The sequence below is a fragment of the Chenopodium quinoa genome, unplaced genomic scaffold (genome assembly GCF_001683475.1).
Source record: "Chenopodium quinoa cultivar QQ74 unplaced genomic scaffold, ASM168347v1, whole genome shotgun sequence".
In the NCBI taxonomy this organism is placed as follows: Eukaryota; Viridiplantae; Streptophyta; class Magnoliopsida; order Caryophyllales; family Amaranthaceae; genus Chenopodium; species Chenopodium quinoa.
The window spans coordinates 801396-821822 of record NW_018745190.1 but is presented as its reverse complement, the minus strand read 5'-3'; the positions used below and the strand labels follow the sequence as shown (position 1 = coordinate 821822).

General features: G+C 34.8%; 2 protein-coding genes across 3 annotated transcripts; one reads left to right on the top strand and one right to left on the bottom strand.

Moving 5' to 3' along the window:
* Window positions 1-597: 597 nt before the first annotated feature.
* On the top strand, window positions 598-3757 carry LOC110710941 (inactive beta-amylase 9-like). Its single transcript, XM_021889276.1, has 3 exons — window positions 598-956; window positions 2145-2627; window positions 2720-3757. Exons 1-3 carry the CDS (start codon window positions 726-728, stop codon window positions 3596-3598), a joined length of 1593 nt encoding a protein of 530 aa, XP_021744968.1. The 5' UTR covers window positions 598-725; the 3' UTR covers window positions 3599-3757.
* A 1059-nt stretch (window positions 3758-4816) lies between these two features.
* LOC110710942 (sulfhydryl oxidase 2-like) lies at window positions 4817-18089 on the bottom strand. 2 transcript variants are annotated; one of them, XM_021889279.1, is made up of 12 exons: window positions 17492-18089; window positions 14096-14120; window positions 13915-14007; window positions 12616-12794; window positions 8820-8889; window positions 8625-8693; window positions 8467-8540; window positions 8192-8348; window positions 7538-7578; window positions 6098-6244; window positions 5507-5992; window positions 4817-5311 (listed from the first exon to the last, which is right to left on the bottom strand). In XM_021889279.1, exons 1-11 carry the CDS (start codon window positions 17707-17709, stop codon window positions 5518-5520), a joined length of 1548 nt encoding a protein of 515 aa, XP_021744971.1. In that variant the 5' UTR covers window positions 17710-18089; the 3' UTR covers window positions 4817-5311; window positions 5507-5517. The 2 variants fall into 2 exon arrangements, with proteins under 2 accessions (XP_021744971.1, XP_021744972.1); XM_021889280.1 differs by having other exon boundaries at window positions 5552-5992; window positions 17492-18088.
* Between the last annotated feature and the right edge of the window lie 2338 nt (window positions 18090-20427).

Here is a 20427-nt window from a genome sequence, read left to right as displayed (position 1 = left end):
CCCATGTGCCGGACATTCTCGCCAGAAAATGCAAATGGGTAGTGCTATTCTAACTTTTTAAATTTAAGGGGTAGTTTTTTTGATAAAATTTTTTAGTGGGTAGTTGTTTCCAAATACCCCTATTAAGTGTGTAGTTCCTGACAAATTTTCCTAAGTAGTAATTTATTAATGGATAAGAATGCTCAATCATAGAAATTGAATGCCACTCATAGTACACTATAAATTCCAAAATTTTCAAACAGATAAAAAATTTTTTTTTTTTTTTTGAGAAAATACAAATATAAAATATATTTCCACTTGAATGCCCCAAAATAAAAGTGCAAGTCCAAGTTGTAATTTGTTATATGGATAAGAATACTCAAACATAGAAATCAAAATAGTCACATGCATGTGAAAAATGTCCAAGATTGTTTCATCCACAAACAACCTTTTCAAACTTTGAGAAAAAACGAGCAAAGTTCCTAATCCATAACCATTATTTGCGGCTGTTCTTCATTTGCCACCTGTACTCAACACGTGTCAAATTCTTGTTGGCTCTTCACTATGCACTTTCCCACCCACCTAGAAATGCACTTTTCCTATTTAAACATCTTTACATTTCTTTCAAATTAAAAAATCAAACACTTTTCTACTACTATACTCCAAAAAAATTGTTCTTAAATTCTCAATTTTTTCAATCAAATTTTATTTTATTTTTGTGTTAAATCTATTTCTTTCTTGAAATAATGGAGATATCAGTAATTGGTAATTCTCAGATGAAGATTGGGAAGATAGAAGAAAATCTGAGAGATTTATGTATTCCCAATTTTGGAAATAATAAACAGAAATCTAGGGTTTTATTTGATCAATCAATGATCAAGGAAAAGGGTAATTATGGGTTTCGATTTCCTCTTAGAGCTGTGCAATCTGATGTTATACCTGTTGAGAAGACACCTGCTTTGCCTAATTCAATTTCTGTGAGCTTCTTCTTTATTTATTTTAATTTTAATTTTTCAATTAGTCTATTTTTTTTTTTAATATAATTTTTGTTGTTGCTGTTGTTGCTGCTATGATTTAGTGATTATAATAAACCAAAATTATTGTAGTATTTATGAATTATTATTATAAATTGAAGAAATTCCATTGAAAAATATTGTACAATTAGAATATCTGTGGTTTGTTAAGTAGAAGTGTATATAGTATAAAAATGAGGTAGTGTGTATTGTTAATTTAGTAAAATTAGAATTTTATGAGAAAATTCAAGTTTACCACAAAGATGAGCAAAAATTGTTAATTAAGTGTTAATTACGTAAATAAAGCAACAATTTTCCATTAAATGTTGCTTTCATAACGAAAATGTTATGCCTGGGTAGAATTGTCGATTTATTTACGAAAATGCTACTCGATTGACATTTATGTTGTGATAAACTGGGGTTTCCTGGAGTAAGAGATAGTGGGGACTAATGGAAGAGTAATGCTTTAAGAGAGTTGAGAGAGAAGATGGATATAATATGTTAAAGATGAAAATGAAAAACAATATTATATCAAATGGACATAGCCAATGAGAGAAGTGAGTCGATTTTTGTGGGACAAACTATAAGAGAGATATGAGACATTTTTTGTAGGATAGAGGGGGTGTGATCTTTGTATGGTGAGGTATTCAAGGCCGAAGAAGGGGAAGTTGATTTGGTAACTTTGAATGTTTTTTTATTTCACCATATTTTTCGTGGGTGGATGGGTATACTCAATGGACGAGGTAGTAGTAGATCGAGCCATTATTATTATGCATAGATAGCGCTTTACTATGCATATTCATTAACTCCTTTATACTTAGTAGTACCTGGTGCCTTCCGTCGGCTCTAGCACTTATGTTGAAGATTATGTATTCCGCAAATGGTGATTTCAATTGTGTTTATGTTAGTAATGGAGCAACAATTTTAGATCATAATTTTGTGGGAATATAATGAAGAAGTTTGGAAGAATTTGTTAGCCAAGAGTGCAAGTTTTGGTCAATTTTGATCTCATAACTTTTAGTATAGATTCAATATATGTATTCATCTTCAAGTTTTCAATTGATGAGTTTGGTCCTTGGATTATATTTTTTGTCATTATCGAACCCACTATATTAATCTCATTTCTAATCGTAGGCTTTATTGAATATCCAGGTTGATGGCGTAAGCCTTTTTGTTGGGTTACCCTTAGATACAGTGTCAAGGGACAACACACTGAATCATGAGAGAGCTATAACTGCTGGCTTAAAAGCTTTGAAGCTAATGGGCGTTGATGGTGTGGAGCTTCCTGTCTGGTGGGGAATTGTTGAGAAGGAAGCTATGGGAAAGTATGACTGGTCTGGTTACCTTGCTGTTGCAGAGATGGTCCAAAAATTGGGTTTAAAGCTGCGTGTAAGCCTCTGCTTCCATGCTTCTCAGGAACCAAAAATTCCTCTCCCTAATTGGGTTTCTGAATTTGGTGAGGCTGACCCAAGTATATACTTCACAGACCGCTTGGGGCAACAATACAAAGAGTGTTTATCATTAGCTGTTGATGATCTACCTATTTTCGACAATAGATCGCCAATCCAAGTGTATCAAAATTTCTGTGAGAGCTTCAAATCAACATTTTCACCTTTCATGGGATCTACTATCACTGTGAGTATAGATACCTTCTTTAGTATATTTTGCTATCACATTTGTGAGGTAGCTTTATTGCTAACTAATGTATTTCCCATTGTTTTTTGTAGGGTGTCACAATAGGGCTTGGACCAGATGGTGAGCTTCGTTATCCTTCATGCCATGATTCAGCATCATGCAATAACCACTCGGGTGTTGGAGAATTCCAGTGCTACGACAAATACATGCTCACACACCTCAAGCACTATGCTGAAATGATGGGCAAACCAATGTGGGGTCTGGGTGGGCCTCATGATGTTCCTTCATACAATGAGCCTCCTTGTGCAAAAAACTTCTTTAAGGATAATGGTGGATCTTGGGAGACTCCGTATGGTGACTTTTTCCTTTCATGGTATTCCGACCAGCTCATCTCTCATGGGAACCGCATTCTTTCCCTTGCCTCGGCTGTTTTTGGTGAAACTCCATTGATCATTTCTGGAAAATTACCCTTGGTGCATTCATGGTATAAGACTCAGTCCCACCCTTCTGAGTTGACTGCTGGTTTTTACAACACAGTTTATAGAGATGGATATGAAGAAGTTATTGAGATGTTTGGCAACAATTCATGCAGAATAATATTGCCAGGATTGGACCTGTCAGACAATCGCGAACCAAATGGATCAAGTCCTCAGTCATTACTTGCACAAATTAAAGATGTATGCAGAGTGCAAGGGGTCGGTGTATCTGGCGAGAACCTTTCACTTTCTAAAGTGACTGATGGATTTTCTAATATTAAGAGCAATCTATCAGAAGAGAACCCAGTAGTGGATTCATTCACATATCAGAGAATGGGAGCAGATTTTTTCTCCCCTAAACATTTTCCTATGTTCACAGCATTCGTTCGTGGAGTAAATCAGTTGGATGTAGATGTCGATGATATGCCAGAAACTAGGAGAGTTGCAGAACCTGTACATGTGAAGTCAGAAGTTCTTCAGGTGCAAACTGCATAAATAATTTTTCTTTAGAAGAGATTAAGTAAATACTGAACCTTGTAAAGATAATTATAGAGAAACTGTCATGTAAACCTGCTCTATATCAATGTACTTGCCATAAGTTTAATTTGTAATTAAGTCGAAAGTTAAATACGGATTACTTTTTTCTCAGGTCTCCCTTATTGGCTTATTGCAGTTGTTTAAGGTTACTAAATGTTGGTTTATGATCGTTTACAGCAAAAAAAGAAAGTGAAACAACTGTAGAGAGTGCAGCTCTCTCAGTCAAATCTTAAGCTTGGTGGATGCTTGCCCCTTTCAGTTTATTTTCGTTTATTACTCTGTCTAGTGCAGCATTTTCCCCTTCGATCTCATGATTGATTGATTGCTTCTCTTCTGCTCCTGATTGTTCAATCTGTATCTTGGTTATGACTTGTAACCTTGAACTGCTGCATCTGATCCCAAATTTTGTAGTTCCTTCAAGCAGCAAAGGATACTACTCTTAACGATTCTTGTTTAGTTGCCATGTTGCCCAAAATTATGGGCAAGATTTTATTACAAGACCTTGTATATAATGCCATTGTTTTAAAACTAAGTGAGGCTTATTCTCATCTTGTTTGGGCAATATTTGGTTGAGGACATAATCTTGTTTCCGCATTGGAATTTTACATAAATGGTATTTTTAACATCAATTTATCTCTTTTGCCACTATTTTGCCTGTTATAGTGGTGAGAATCCATCCAAGCTTCGATGAAGGAATTTTCCGAACCGTCTGATCTTTTAGAGACGCTGTGGAAATTGATGTTGCGCAAAAGTTCCAGCGAAATTCAAAATACTCTGTACATTGCATAAAATGGTTTGCTAAGGAAAGGAGTAGGTTTCAAGAATTGAAGGCTTTTTATGCGTTACACTTTCATGAAGTAAAAGAGTACTCCCTCCGTTTTTAAATACTTGCTCCACTTTTCATTTGCGGCCGTTTTTAAATACTTGTTTCATTTCCTTATTTGGAAAGCTTTTACAATATTTAATCAATTTCTCTCACCGAGTGGTCCTAACATATATTCTCTCTCCTCCAATTCTCTCTAGTACTTTTGCTTTCTATAATTTTTTATTCTTCCACCAACTCTACTACTTTCATATTTTATTACTTTCTCTAATTTCTCCTAAAACTCCGCGCATGGAGAAATAGAGCAAATATTTAAAAACAGATGGAGTAATCGTTTGCAGTAAACCCAGCAGTACAAAATATTCAGCTATTATTCCAAAGACAAATGAAAAAGGTTTGACAGTATAAACTCGTAGGAGCAGACATAACTCGCAATATAAATGAACATATGTATCCCTCATCTTTACTCAAAAATTGGCATCAAATTAAACAATATCCTTACGTAGAGACATTAGCCGCTAATAATTGCATATGAGAACCAATTTCAGATGATTTCTCAACTCCCACTACAATGTGTGCACCATACAAAAAATGAACAAGAAAGCGTGTATTGTGTATGTGGCTAAGAGGCAACATATGTGAGTTTATGAAACTGCCAACCAAATTCAGATGCTCTGTACAATGCATATAATGGTACAGCAAGGAGCCGCGGTGTACTCTGCATGAGACAGTTCGGAAGCCTTAAATGTACATTCTTAACCCATATTTATATCCAAACTGCCATGACTTCTATAAACTGTGCTCGATACGCTTTCCTTCAATTATCTCAATTCCAGCTTCTTCTTGGCCTGAGATCAAGAGTGAAAGAACAAAGGATAAGGATTTCAAACAAAAGAATATTGATAATAACATGCACTTATTAAACCTACTTTCAAGGGTTCTTTTTTTTTTTTTTTTTTTTTTTTTTGTGTGTGTTTTTTTGTTATTTTCTTTTTTAAATTCCAGTTGATTTATGCCCGGACATCTTTAAAAGAGTTCATTACCCTCCTAATAGTCATATGTTCTTTAAAGAGTGTAGATGTCTATACTTTCGACTCTTTTGCTGTGAGCGCCAATAACAAGTCAATGCCCCGAATAAAGCGCTAGCAACAGCGAGAGCAAGAGCTGCTCCAATTGACACAACCATGGGATTTGTTGCCTCCATCTGTTCTTCAGCATGTGAATGCTGAACCTCGTCATGCCTTAGAAGGTCTTTGTCCTTGTATACAGACAGCAATGTTTTTCCGTAGTAACTAGCAAAGAACTTGAACACCTCATCTTTGTCCCAATTAACTTGGCTGCTCGAGTCACTTTTCTGGCTCAAGTGACAAGAAGGACATAGCTGCTTTGGAGGCCAGATCATCTTTGGATAGTTGGGATCCCCAGTCTCAAGAGCAGCTTCTTCTTTACTTAGCCTTTCATTGACCTGATTATGCACGTCCCATAACCAGAGGGCAAAGTTGCGTGTACTGTTTAAAGGACTATCAACCCTGAAATTTAAAATAAATTCACATCAAAAAATCCCTGACCATGCTGAAACTTTCAAGCTGAAGAATTTGCTAAGAAGTCAAAGGAGTGGGTTCTAGCATCCTCACCTCGAACACATGTCAAAAAAATGCTCCCGACATTCCTCGCAGATGAAAAAGTTGTGAATGAATTCACATATGGTTGTGAATGCAGTGTGGCTCTCTCCGTCTTCAACCTTCACTGAAAGGGAGTGCAATAGAACCCATAATCCACAACTGCAGATAAAGCAAACCCATCATTAGACTTATTATAACATTTTTCAAAATTCTACAGTTCTCATTAACAAACTAGGGGGGCATATGGTATGGGGCAATTATCAAAGAGTAAGAATATAATATGCTGATTCCCTTTGTTATTGATAGTTATACCATTTAGATCATTTCCTTTATCGTTTTCATACCCTCAAAGTCCTCTACTTTGATTCCTCACCTCCACTATGGTAATTGTACTTCCAATCCTTTCTTGAGCCACCCCAACACCACCACATCCACAACTGCCAACCGCACCACCCACCACAGAAGCCAAACACCACCCTCACCTGCACCACCCACCACCACAGACTACACCAGCATTGCCATTGCGGCCCTACCAGCGCTCATACAGTCATACCCCACCCAAACCACAGTGAATATCCCGATACCCAACTTCACCTGGCCGAAACCTCACCCTAACAGCCCGAAAAGCACCCCTCACCTACTAAAAAACCCCTCCCTAACCACCCCTAAACCACCACACCCATTCCAAACCCACCCGGAATCAGACCACCCACCCCGAAACACCCAGAGAGAGAGAGAGCAATAGTAGCAACAAGAGATTGACGGGGCAGTAGGATGGCAGCAGAGGGTGGTTGTATGGTGGTGGTTGAGGGAAGGGTAGATTGAAGGATAGGGTTGTGGTGATGGTGGTTGAGTGGAAGGATAAAGGTGATGAATTTAAATATAAGGGCTAAGTTTTCATTCTCCTTGTTTACCTTCATTAAACCAATCGCCCCCTAAATCATCCATAGGAGTATCATTGTACAACGAGAAAAAGATCCAACATAGAATACAATATCCTAATGCTATACTACCATTAAGTATCATCCAAGTGTAGGCACAGATTTTAACTATTTCTACTTCTACCAATGTATCACAGGGTAAAAGAAACAGCCTAGCAAAAGTAGAAATGTTTCAAGTTTGATCAATGGAGAAAGGTAATCTTGAGTACTGAAAGGCAAGTCAATAACAGACCACATTCCACTGGAAGTAACTTTAATTTTCAATATGATGGCAGTCAATTATAAAGCAACAGAGCAAAGGAACACAATCCTTGTCCCCCCACCCCCCCCCCCCCCCCCAAAAAAAAAAAAAAAAAAAAAAAAAAAAAAAAAAAAAAAAACAATAATAAATAAAAAATTGTAATTGAGTTGATTTGATTGCCACATGCTTAATGATTATATCTCCAAAACATAAATTAAACAAACTGAAGAAGCTAAGTAGAGATTACAACAGAACAATGAGCTCACACACCTAAAGCCTCTTGTATCATTCCTGCTCCCTCGACAGAACATCTGCAATCAGCCAACCGAGAGAAATCAAAATGTATTTTATTGAAATATTCAATCAGAAAACAATTTTTAGTTCAAACAAACAAACAAAAAAAAAAAAAAAGATGACAATTATAATGATCAAATTCTATTAATTTAATTAATTCCTGGCTAACTAGAAGTTCTTTGTTTTCACTTTTCAATTTACTTTGGCTAAATAATTGTCACTTAAACTATCTACTCCCTATATTTTTTTGTTCCCTGAAATAGCAATATAAAGCATCTCACCTAAGGAAATCAGATAAACAGTTTCCCTACAATCAATTTGATGAGTACATATAACACCCTAATCTCTAACACAGCAATAGGCATGAATTTTGTGTTTGTTAATTGTACTAAACTCTGATGACAACAGATTTTCCCCTACCCTTTGTTTGGCAGACTTTGGGCAAGGGTGAGGATGTGAAGGCATGGCTAAGGTGGAGGCAAGGAGGTGGTAAAGAAGGAGAGGAGGGAGGATGGATATGGCTGGCAAGGAGGCTGGTATGCTGACTAAAGGGAAGGAGCGGGAAGAGAGAAGGCATAAGATAGCAATATATCAGAAATAAAACAAGAATTAGTAAAGAGAAGTACCAACCCAGTATCCACGAGGAACATCTTTTCCACAAATCTGGAAACTCTCAAGAATTTTTGTTGCATTTTCAGATATGCCATCTTCTTTATTATCTGCCATAATCTCTGGTGGATACAAGTCATCAAAGTTGACAAGTATCTCAGCGCTTCCTTTACGGCATCTGATAACAGATATCCATGGTAGAAAAAAAACCTAAAATTACGCACTTCCTTTAAGCATTGATAAAATTATGGTCACATCTGGCAGATGTGATATATGGGGAGAACTATATGGCATACCTCCTTGAAGGATGATGAGCTGCTATAAGTTGAAGAAACCTCACGAGTGAAGCTTTGGTCCCCGGTTTTATCATCTGTCATACCACATGTAGAATATAAGGAAATGAAACCTGGAACAAGCCTAGCACAAATTAATCTAAACAGATGACTGACAGTACCTTATGCCGCATAATGATATCAAAAGCAGAAGATGTTGCTTCCTCAATGTCATAAACTGCTTGCGCAATCTTCATGCAGAATAACAAGAATTTTATTAAACCAAATGAAGGCATCATCGTCATTATCAACAACAACAACAATAAAATAAAATAAAAATAATTAAAAATTAACCAGCTTCTTATAGTTAAAAGTACCTGCTCAGGAACTAAAGTCTTTGATTGAAGGTGCTCGTGTTCATATTTATTGTCATCAAAACCATATGAGCTGCAGAAAGACAATCTAGCATTAATCTAGGAGCTAATAATAGGAATGTAAAGCTAACACTCAATAAAACACTACATTATGGATTAAATTTACACCAATTAATAATATCAGCAGAATGAGCTTTCATGTGGATTAATAGCCAAGGTAGATTGGTAGGCATTGCTACTTCACAATTAGTTAGGGTATAGACAGAATGTGGAATATGTCACCATGTTTTACGAGAGCATAAACAATATGTCAGCATCTTTTTAAAAGAGAAAAAACACATCACCAAAGTTACAAAATAGGGGGCAATTTCAAACATCTTAATTAAGTTAGCAACACACACACACACACACACCAATCTCCAACTGTCTATTTGTTTACCACTTGCAATATGACCATAAATTCCCGTTAATCGAAAGGCGATAACATAACCATGTGGGATCTTTTTGGATTCGTCTCATTAAATATTTATTTTTAACAAGTTTTGATAAAATTATGCATATGGAAATGGAGATATGTGTTTTGTCTTGAAAACCATAAATACTAATGGGGCAAATAAATAGGGACGAAGTGAGTACTTATTTGAGAATGGATGAAATAATCACATAGCACTAATGGGGTATCAACCCTAATAAGAAAAAGGAGGACTTGCAGTTACTTTAAGAGAACCAAGTTCCAAGGTCTGAATTCTAAATCCTTTGTGAAGTATTTTCTTTAAATTGTCAATCCAGGCTGTTCACCAGTTTATGGCCATGTGAATTGTGTATGGCCTAGGCTAGAGTTTATAGGGAATGGGACCAGCATTCTAAGATTTCGAAAAATAATAAAAGGAAGAATAAAACAAAGATAATCTTTATTATAACAAAGTAGATCTTGGTTTATATAAACACGAAGGAGGCAAAATTCAGCTCCAACCAAAGGTCAAGGGGAAAAGAGAGAGAGAGAGAGCGAACAATGACCACAATGTGGTAAGGAAACCCAATTTCAAGTACACATATATAAATTGCACACGTATTTAATGTAACAACCAGTCTTAAACCCGTGCGATGCACGGTTGTCTAATGTATTTATAAATTGCACACGTATTTGATGCTTCTTTTTTTTTTTTTTTTTTTTTTCACGTATAGTGATATATTGATCTAAAAACTCTCATTAATTCTTAAACATTCAATAATACCATTTAAACATTTATCCCCAAAATAGTAACATATGAAATCGAATTTCATTAAATCAGAAAAGATGTACATTTTACACAAAAATATTAATATATGTAAGCGAATTTCATAAAACCAGAAAAGATGTACATTCTTACCAATTAAACATTGCAAAGAAAAAGGATAATCAGATGATCACAACAATTCTACGGCCTAATACTCACAATTTTCGTCGGAATTTATGACAATTGGTTACGAAACTTGTGACAATTGAAGATGAAAAATAAATTAACTTCTTCTCAACATCCCACAAACAAATTAGTCGTCAGATACCATAAACCTAATTTTGTCATCCAAATAAACTAAAATCTGACCAAATTAGCCAAAACAATCCCACAAACTTGACAACCCAGAAGTTCTTAAAACATAGTAAAAAGAAGCATCAATTAACAATAAGACAATGAGAGTGAGAAAATATAAATTCTGAAGAAAAAAAATTTAAAAAAAAAATTTATAGTATCAAAAATCTATAACAGATAAATTCACCACTGCAACCTGATTTCAAATATGAAACCAAAAATTTAAACGGGTAAAAATACAAACCTTGTTGTACCATATATCACGAAACCGATCACGAAAACCCAATTTCTTTTAAACAAAAACTCAAAGTTTGGTTGGAGAGATCAATTGCATGTGTATTGTGATATAAATAGGAGAGGGGAATGTGGAACTGACTACTAAAGAAACAAATTTTAGAAACATATGAAGAACAATGATAAGAGGAAAAGAAATAACTTAAAAGGGAAAAAAAAAATTAAAACACTTCACTGTGATTTTTTTTTTTTTTTTTTTTTGGAAAGGACGCTTCAGTAAGATTAAAAGGGCTTAAATTTTTGTAAAACCAAAATAAATTTTTTTTTTAAAATAAAAAGTCAATCACGTGTCCTCCAAACTTCCTGTTTTAAAATAATAGTATAGATTTCTTCATGGAGCATGATCGAATAACAATTGACATATTAAAAATTCTTCCAATTTCCATTATACAGCTCCCTTCAGTAAACTTGGTGTCACCGAGGCCACCGACACATACAAAGAGTATAGTAAACCACGTTTGCCTCTTTAGTGTAGTATGTTGCACTAAGAAAATGTGTCATGTAGTCATTTACAATAAATACATAAGAAACTCAACAATCAAAAACCTCCTTCGTATTTTTTATTTGCAACAATTTGGCTTTTACAATATTCAAATACTTACATTGACATGAAATTTTTTTATGAATATTTTTACAGAAAAATTGCCTAAAATAATCCAAACTTTGCCTCAATCGCCCAAAATAATCCCAACTTTCAATAATTTTTTAATAATCCAAACTTTAATATACATTCGCTTTTAATGGTCCCAACCGGTCATCTAACTCGTTAAAACAAGTTATTTGACACATGTTGCCATGTGATAGGTCAAAAAATTTAATAAAAAAAATTAGATTAAAAAATCATTTCAATTAAAATAAAAAAAAAAAAATTATAAAATAAAATCCAATCCCGGCAGGTAGCCGCTGACAGTCTGCCATCGCAGGGAGGCTATTACCGCCGGCATCCCCTCCCCTTCTCCGTCCCATTTTCGACCCCCCTTCCGTTCTCCCGCCCGTTTCCGGCCCCCTCCCCCTCCCTCACCCGAAACCACCCACCCAAATCCGAAACCCTACCGCAACCACTCTCACCCATTAATTCTCTCTCCTCACTTGCCTTCTGCAATGCCTTTCCTTCCCATTCCCAAAACTTCAAATTTGCAACCTCAAATTTTTAATATGAAGATGAAGAACATGTAATTGGGGATTGTTTGATTTTTGAGATGGGGTTCTTTTAGGATAGGATAAAGTCTGGTTAGGTGGGGGTGGTGGTTTCGGGTTTGGGTGGGGGTGGAGGAGGTGGTTCCGGCGTCTAAGTTAGGGTGGGAGTGGAGATATTGGTGGCTAAGGTGGTGGTTTTTTTTTCATAAGATTTTTACTTTCTTTTTATTTATTTTTTTTAACCTATTTAGCCGGTTTCAAGTCACCTGGGACTATTTAAAATGAATAGGGTATAAAGTTGGGATTATTTTGAGCAAACGGAACAAGGTTCGGATTATTCTTGGCAAGTTTTCCTATTTAAAAAGCAAATATTATGTTAAATGATGACAGGAGAGTCTCGATGCATATTTTCAAAGTAAAATATTTCATAATTTTTACTCAAAGATAATCGAAGATATTAAAGGTCTAGGAAATGTGCAGGCAAGAATGAGAGTCAAAGTGTTATAGTTTTTCTTTCTTTCCTTTTTTTTTTTTTTTTTTTTTTTTATACCTAGAGTTGTCCTCTGCTATTACTTTTAATAAAGAATAAATATCCCCCCAAGTATAGCAGCAATAAAACCAAAGACCTGTACGGCTATATATCAGCAATGCAGTGAAAAATGTCAAACCAAATCCATAGTGCTAAACAAAAAGCATGCAACAAATATAATGTACCGCACAGAACCCAGAGTAAAACTTTACCAAAAATCATCTTGTTTATAAACTTATTGGTTGCAATAGGACAATAGAATCCTTACCTATTCATTTTCTTATTTATCCAATTAAGCAGCCGATCAGATGTGCGCCCATCCTTGATTGACATTATATCACCATCATTTCCATCCCAAACAGCAGTTGATGCAAACTTACCAGGCTTACTCCAAAGAAGCATAGGGTAACGATCCACTGAAAACCTATCACATAGTTTGGCATTTATCTGTGCTGCCAAAAAAGTGAAAAATAAAAAATAAAAAAAGGATAATCACTACAAAGAACAGAAGCAGCTAAAAATTACTGAATAAGTCTTGGAGCAAAGCTAAGGCATACACTATACAGTATACACAATTGTTGAAGGAATTCCAATATATTGATGCTAATAATAGAACAGAGGACTGCCATTTCAAGTTGAGATTTCAAAACAATTTCAATGATCACTCCCATTACAAGAATATGATGTCATAATGATATTCATAACACAGAATCAAACAACATAACCCACCCCAAACAAAAGGATGAGAAAACCAGATACTTAGAAAGGAAACAAAATGAAAAAGTAAGAAAAATAGGAAGCCAAAATCATGTCATGTCATGAGAAAAATCTTTATTTTAGTAGAGCAAAAAAAGAGCATATTAATTGCCTCATCTGTAATATTATTAAAACTAAAAGGGATAACATGTTGATGACATATGTCACTCTTAAGTCATCATGAGATTTATGACATGACACCACATGGGTAATGACATGTCAATGCATATAATTATTTGGACCACATTAAAACCCTTACATCCCTTGGAATTTCGACCTTTTAATACCATTATTTCCCTATTAAGTGGAAAATTATTTCATATTGATTCACCATTAAATAAAATTACCTTTTGATCTATTGTATTTGTTGTTTTATTCCACAACAATGCCATTTTATTACTTAATTAACATTCATTTAAAATAATTTTTTTAATTTGTAATTAAACGGAATCCGGAGCATCGCCCGAGTCACAAACTAGTTTTTTTTCATTCCTCAACTGTTCAAATTCATACGATGTATATTATTACCTCAAATGACATAAATAAACAATTTTCTCCCGAACATCCTTTTTTTACCAAAAAAAAACCATTGTAGAGTCGGTGCAAATGTGCAATGATCAATTGATCACAATAAGGTTGCCATATCACCATTTCATCAACACAAGCCGTATGACACATAGGAAAGACTCAGCTCAAAATATTTAGTCTTCAAACAGACATCTGACATAATAGCCACATTCTCACTCAAGAAGAGCGAAAAATTTGCAGTCACAGAGGTGATCAAGGTAACACAGAAGCAAAGCACCAATACCTTTGAGGCACAATCTACCCTAGCCATCAAAAGAATTCCTGGATGTGCAGCATCAGGCCCATTAAAAATCCTTGCAACTTTTTCATAATGAGGCTGCAAGAAAACAATTCCAACTTATCATACAGTTGGTTATAAAGAAGCATTATTTGCAGCAAAAAAACTAATAAGCACTTGATTCTACCTTATAATTTCTGCATGCAGGGCACCTGTCACATCACATTGCAAATTAAAAGAGTCAGCATATAAACAACCAACAGTATAACCTAGGACTCATATAGCATCTTAGTAGCTATGAGGATGTTAGATTTAATCATAAACTTTTGTATGATCGCAATCCCCAATGATTTGGAGAACCAAAAGGATGCAAGAAAAGTCCAACTCCAAGAATTTCATTTTTGTTCATTGGGTTGGGACGGGGGTGGTTTACAAAAAACATATATTTCCAACTTAGCCACATTTTTTAAGAGTTATCCCTAACTCCCTAAACATCAATTGTTCATCAAGATTCAGTAATAAGCTATGTTCTAGAAAGAGTCCCTACGGCCCTACCTTGAAACTCTTTCACGTCCTGGTACTAACAAACAAACATGATGTCACCAATTTTTTTTTTTTTTTTTTTTTTTTTTTAAAATACTATCATAAGAAATACTTTACTAGAACAGCACAGAACAATATCTAAAAGGAGGTATCCTCATAAAGTAACCATAAAAACCACAACTACAAATTAGCAGTTTCTTTGAAAATTTGGGAAATCTCACCTCCTTAGCCCATAAAGAATTAAAGAGAGCCTAAAATATATAAATAGATAATTACTTCCCAAAAAAATCACAGTCCGTTTACCAAAGTGGAAAACTGCAGCTATTCAGTATGTAGAAACAATCTCGCATCTCCAAAACCCCAGAAAGACAACCAACATAGTGCAAGAAGGCAGTAAGACAATGATTTGTTGTATTTCTTCTAGATAAGCTGACTTCTATTGCCATCAGATGGGGTTAATTATTTTTACATATAGTGCGGTATGAAAAACCCAAGGGCAGACCAAAGATCCAGCTAGCAACTAACAAAGCCAGTTTTACTTTTTTCTTTCTGTCTTTGAGAGAGGAAAGCTTACATCTAAGCAACATGTTACTATAAACATGTTACAATGTCTATAGCAAGGAATATTAAAGTTAAGAGATCTCATGTTAAATTCTTTTTTGAAATATGTTTCATATCATATGTGATGACTGATAGAAGTATCAAAATTGACATCACCTTTTTAAGTATGAAAAAAAAAAAAACATATACATCATATTAAATGTTATTAGGATATTTATAACAATTAATATGTACATTCTCTTTTTCACTGAGGGGAGCTTCGGTGAGGAGTGAGGGGTATTGGGTATTTTAGCGTTTGAGCAAGAGAGAGAGAGAGAGTGATGGGTAATGAAGTGGGGAATGGGAATGGAAAAGTCTTGTGGGGTGGGGGAATCAGTGTGAAACATATTTAGGTAAACTCAAAAATGAAAGTGGGTAAAGGGAATGATAGAAAGTGACAAACAAACAACAAAAAAGGGAATGAGGCTTGTTCATTTCCGGTCCCTTTGATTATTACCCCCAACCAAATGCCCCCTAAAGTAACTTATGTTAATAGTGTCCAAAGTCAAATCATGCCAATTTAAATGAGACGGAGTCAGTACTTATTATGATTATAGATATTTTTTTAATGAAATTGTATTACAAAATAATTCTTTTAAAGTAATAGCTTTGGCAAAATAAGTTCCTATAATACCATTTTTTTTTTTTTTAAAATGCCCAAATACCAAAAGTTTTGACACTATCCCATTAGGAGTAAGACACGATTGTTTTCCAGAAACAGCTCCAAATCTCCCTCCACCATATTTAACCGCCTTTAACCAATCAAGTAGCTCCAAATAATGGTCAGTTCTCTCTCCTCTTTCTATGAAGATAATATTTCGTGTTGATATAGATAATTATTATTCTGTGAATATAAAAAAATCCCTCTGTGTTAGTTTTGTTCAAAACAACATACAATCAGAATAAATTTTGTAATTCCACATTCTATGAATTCGAAGTTTGATCAACGCTTGACATGATCAAACGTTTATTAAAACTCACATATTCATCTTCAGGCATTAGATTTTTACATTACTCCATGTATTGACGATCTTTGAATTTTGAGATGCCCCAGAAAAGTTGTCATCTTTCTTAGTTATGATGATCATTCTTAGTTTTTTTTTTTTTTTGTTTTTCCTTTCGTTTTTATAATTGGCTTATATGCTTATACCAAAGTTTTCATCCCATCTGAGAAAAGATTGACACTATTGTTTTCCAGAAATCCATAAACAACTCCAATTTCTCTCCTCCATATTCTACCACCTTCAGCCAATCAAGCAGCTCCAAAAAACGTCAGTTCTATCCTCTCTTTCTATACCGATGATAATTAATGCTGTTATAAATAATTACGATTCTGCAAATATAATGACATCCCCCTGTATTAATTTCACCTAAACCCTAGGCAGAACCCAGGGAATGTTATTAAGAGTGTTAAAGCCTCCAGCGTATTCTGGCAGCACCTCCCTATAACAAGAAACAACTGCCTTCTAAATACTACCTCCGCCCCTTATTAGTTGATCATTGCACAGAGACTAAGCATATGTTCATGTAAGTATAGTCCTTTAAGACATCCATATAAGGTACATAATTTTGTCTGCGACAGAAGGATCAGCTTGTATACTTTAGCGACTTTCAGCCCTTTTCCAAGCAACTAATTCACGTGTACCTAAAAGCTAACCCTAACAATGTCACAATTTCCATGAGTCGTGAGTCATGCTCTCCCCCAGCAAGACATGAACCCTTATGTCAAAGACTTGATTCTTGGACATGAAAGTATACGATGTGTAGTGAGTTTCTAGGAACTCAAAGAAGCAGCAGGGTACTCAATTTACAGCTCCACTTCAACCAGCTCTAACTACCTACACTAAACATATAGTACTCTAATTTAAATTTCCTAATTTAAGAAATGAGCAGTTATGCCATCGGAAACACACCCCTTCCCATAATTACTACCTAATACTACTAGTAGATTACAAGTAAATCCACCCTTATTGCAACAATTCAAAACATCTACATCACAGCATCACGCCCTATATGCCCCACAAAATTCTTACATCCTCCAAATTACTCTACTCCACGGGACACCCCGCTAATTCGATTGGTCAGTACACAATTAACAACATAACTCTAAGACTGTTATCTGCAATTGCTAATGCTTTCTTTACCTCAGCAGTTGCAATAAACACAATTTCTGTAATCTCTAATGCCACACTTACCACGAATATTAACTACTCCGAAAATACATAATAAATCACACATTTTTAATTTTCTATCAACAACAATTGTCCAAACCCACCAAAACATTAACCACCAACTAAAATCGGGGCAAATTAAGATCATCAATTCAAATAATCAAACATGAATACAGTCAATAATGTCCAATTCAATCCATTCAATACAAAAATCAATCAAATCTACGGATATCAGATCAAAATCCAAACAATTAAAATAATTCACTAACCAGTGAGCAAAGAATTCGACAATAGCAAAAGTAGCAGGGGTTTCACGAAGAACATCCTTGAAATTAGTATCATTCAATTCAACAACAACATCATGAAATTCGCCATTTACAACATCATCGGTAATCTTCCGAAGAATTGAACGAGATCCAATCGACGACGACGAAACATCGAAATTCAAGTGAGAGAAAACAAGAAGAATCACAAAAAATGAATACATTGAAGTTTGATTAAAGATTATCAAAAAAATTGTGGAGTTGATTGAAAATGGCGGAAGTATAAAAAAGGTGTTTTGGTTTGGTTGAAGTGAGTTTAGTTGTTCAAACAAACTTCAATAATGGTGTTGTAAAATAATGGTTAAGAAATAAAGAAAGCGCGCAGGTTGTATGAGAGCAAAGTTAGGTTAATCCCTGTTTTTTTAAGTTTTGTTGTCTTTTTACATTTTTTTTTTTTAAGATCTTCCATGACATGATCTTTGAGTTACAACATTTTTTTTTTTTTTTTTTTTTTAGTTTATTATATTACCTCTGGTTTTCAATATTTGCGGGTTTAATTTTAGAAGTTTCTATAGACTCTTGGGTAAAATTTATTTGTGAGCGTTAAATGGAGATTTATAAAAAAAAAAAAAAAAAAAAAAAAGGGACAATTTAGAGCTTATTCACATTTATTAAAGTGAGCTGAACTGAACTGAACTAAATAGAGATGAAATCAATATTTTATGAGAGAAGAAAATTAGGAGCAAAACTGAACTGAACTAAGTGAACATGCCCTCTCCCCATTTTGTAATGATCAGTGGCGTACACGGTGGGTCCCGTGACACTGCAAAAATAAATAAATAAATAAAGTTTGAAATTAACAAAAATAATGTAAAAAAATGTATCGTAATCAACCACCCAATTTGGTTTGTACGTTTCCTTGGAATTCGGTTAAAATTATGCAAATTGTTTAGATGATGGTTTCACGATCCATCTCATCTACTACAAAATCCTTCTTCTCCACCTCCTCAAGTAAATGTTCAAAACCTACGATGAATGATGTAGAGATATATTTGCTTTGATTGATGACATGAATGATATTATAGATCGATATTAAAACACGAAAACTATTAGAAAAAATTTGTAATTTTTTTAAAATAACTATTTTTTACGAGAAAAAAATCTTTTCATTAATGAATAGCCATACGTAGGGATGTCAATGGCCAATGGGTAGGATTTGGGCAGGTCTAGTAATACCATACCCGTACCCTTATTTTTTTCCTATACCCATACCCTACCCGAACCCTTAGGGTCTACAATTTTAAGACCCTTACTCGGACCCTATGGGTCTAGCAGGGATTGGGCATGGTCTAAACAGAGTGAAGTGATATAAAAACCTAAATTTCAATTATTTTTAGCAATTCAATTTCAAGCTATGCACCAATTTATATGAAAGTGGAAGAAGAGGGAAGCAATCAGAATCGATAGAAGAAGAAAGAAAACGGAAGGAAATAGCAAAAATGATGTCGTCTTTGAGGGGTTGATCAAAGTGGTGGAAAGTTTTAGCGTTTTGGAAAAATTCAAAAAAAAAATGTTGGTGGTTATTACTAAAACACCAACAATTTTTGGTAATTACTGTCAAAAAATCCAAAGGTTAAGTTACTCTAATATATTTTTGGAAAAAATTGATTCTAATAATCCCACCTTTGGTCGGTTCGCTATTAATAATTCCACCTTTATAGTAGATTTTCGGTTCGCTGTTAATAATTCCACCTTTATAGTAGATTTTCGGTTCGCTGTTAATAATTCCACTTTTATAGTAGATCTTCTTCTATTTGTCCATAACCTATTGGTAACAGATTTTGATAAGTTAAGATGACAAGTGTCACTTTATAATTGGTCGAAAAAGAAAAAACAAAAAAAAAACCCACCAATCATCACCACCCATCGTGATGGCGTGAAACCCCTAAGGCTTAACCTAGCCCCACCAAAAATCGGCCGCCCATCACCCTAAACCCCCGAAGATGGCCGACAGGAACACCCCCCCATTACCGTAAACCACCCCGCAGACCAAAAGTCATCCCCAAAATCACCCCCTAACCCATACCCTAACCCTGAAACTAACATACCCACAACCTTGAAAACCGCCCAAAACCCCCTATCATCGCCTAAAACTACCAAAAACTCCCTCTAATCGCCGAAAACCCCCGTAAGCTGCAAATCCTACCCAAATTCAAGCGCAAGCCATCTCTTCTGTTGTTAAAGGTTTTTCTCTTTTTTTTTTTACTTTTTTTTTTTAATTCATTGAAATCAAGGGCCGATTTTACTGCGTGGGGGTGGGAATAGAAGTTCTGGTGGTGGGATAGAGGTTCCGACGATGAGAATAGGGGTTTCGACGGTGGGATGGGGGAGGAGGGGTTGCCGGAGGTTGGGAAGGATGGTTGTTGGGGTTGGCTGGGTTTTTTTAAAAAAAAAAAAAAAAAAAATTTAAAATTTTTTTTACCGGAAAATTTTATTTTTTATGTTTTTTTAACCAATTATTTAGTACACGTGTCACTCAAATTTACAAAAAGAAAAAAAGTTTACCCAATGTACAGGTTACCGGTTATAAAGAACCAATGTATCGAAAGAAGATCCCCTATGAAGGTGGGATTATTAAAAAATAATCTAAAGGTGGGATTATTAATAGTGAACCGGCCAAAGGTGGGATTATTAGAATAAATTTTTCCTTTGTTTTTAGAAATACTTTTACTTCTTATATACTAGAGAATATTTGTGCTTTACACGGGATATATTACACGCGAAGAAAATTACATAAAGTGAAATATAGATAGTGGTATCCTTTGAAAAAAAAATGAAAAACAATAGTAGAACGGGTAGTTAATTGTGTTTTTAAAAAAAATTAAAACAATAATATTAATAATAAAAAGTGTGATCCACAAAATTTGAGTATTGGGAATTTG

Coding starts and splice junctions, on each gene's coding strand:
- LOC110710942 (XM_021889279.1), bottom strand. CDS start 17,709: ATGTATTCATTTTTTGTGATTCTTCTTGTTTTCTCTCACTTGAATTTC. Junction 14,121..17,491: donor GTCGAATTCTTTGCTCACTG/GTTAGTGAATTA, acceptor GTGATGTGACAG/GTGCCCTGCATGCAGAAATT. Junction 8,541..8,624: donor ATATCATTATGCGGCATAAG/GTACTGTCAGTC, acceptor GTGGTATGACAG/ATGATAAAACCGGGGACCAA.
- LOC110710941 (XM_021889276.1), top strand. CDS start 726: ATGGAGATATCAGTAATTGGTAATTCTCAGATGAAGATTGGGAAGATA. Junction 957..2,144: donor CTTTGCCTAATTCAATTTCT/GTGAGCTTCTTC, acceptor TTGAATATCCAG/GTTGATGGCGTAAGCCTTTT. Junction 2,628..2,719: donor TCATGGGATCTACTATCACT/GTGAGTATAGAT, acceptor TGTTTTTTGTAG/GGTGTCACAATAGGGCTTGG.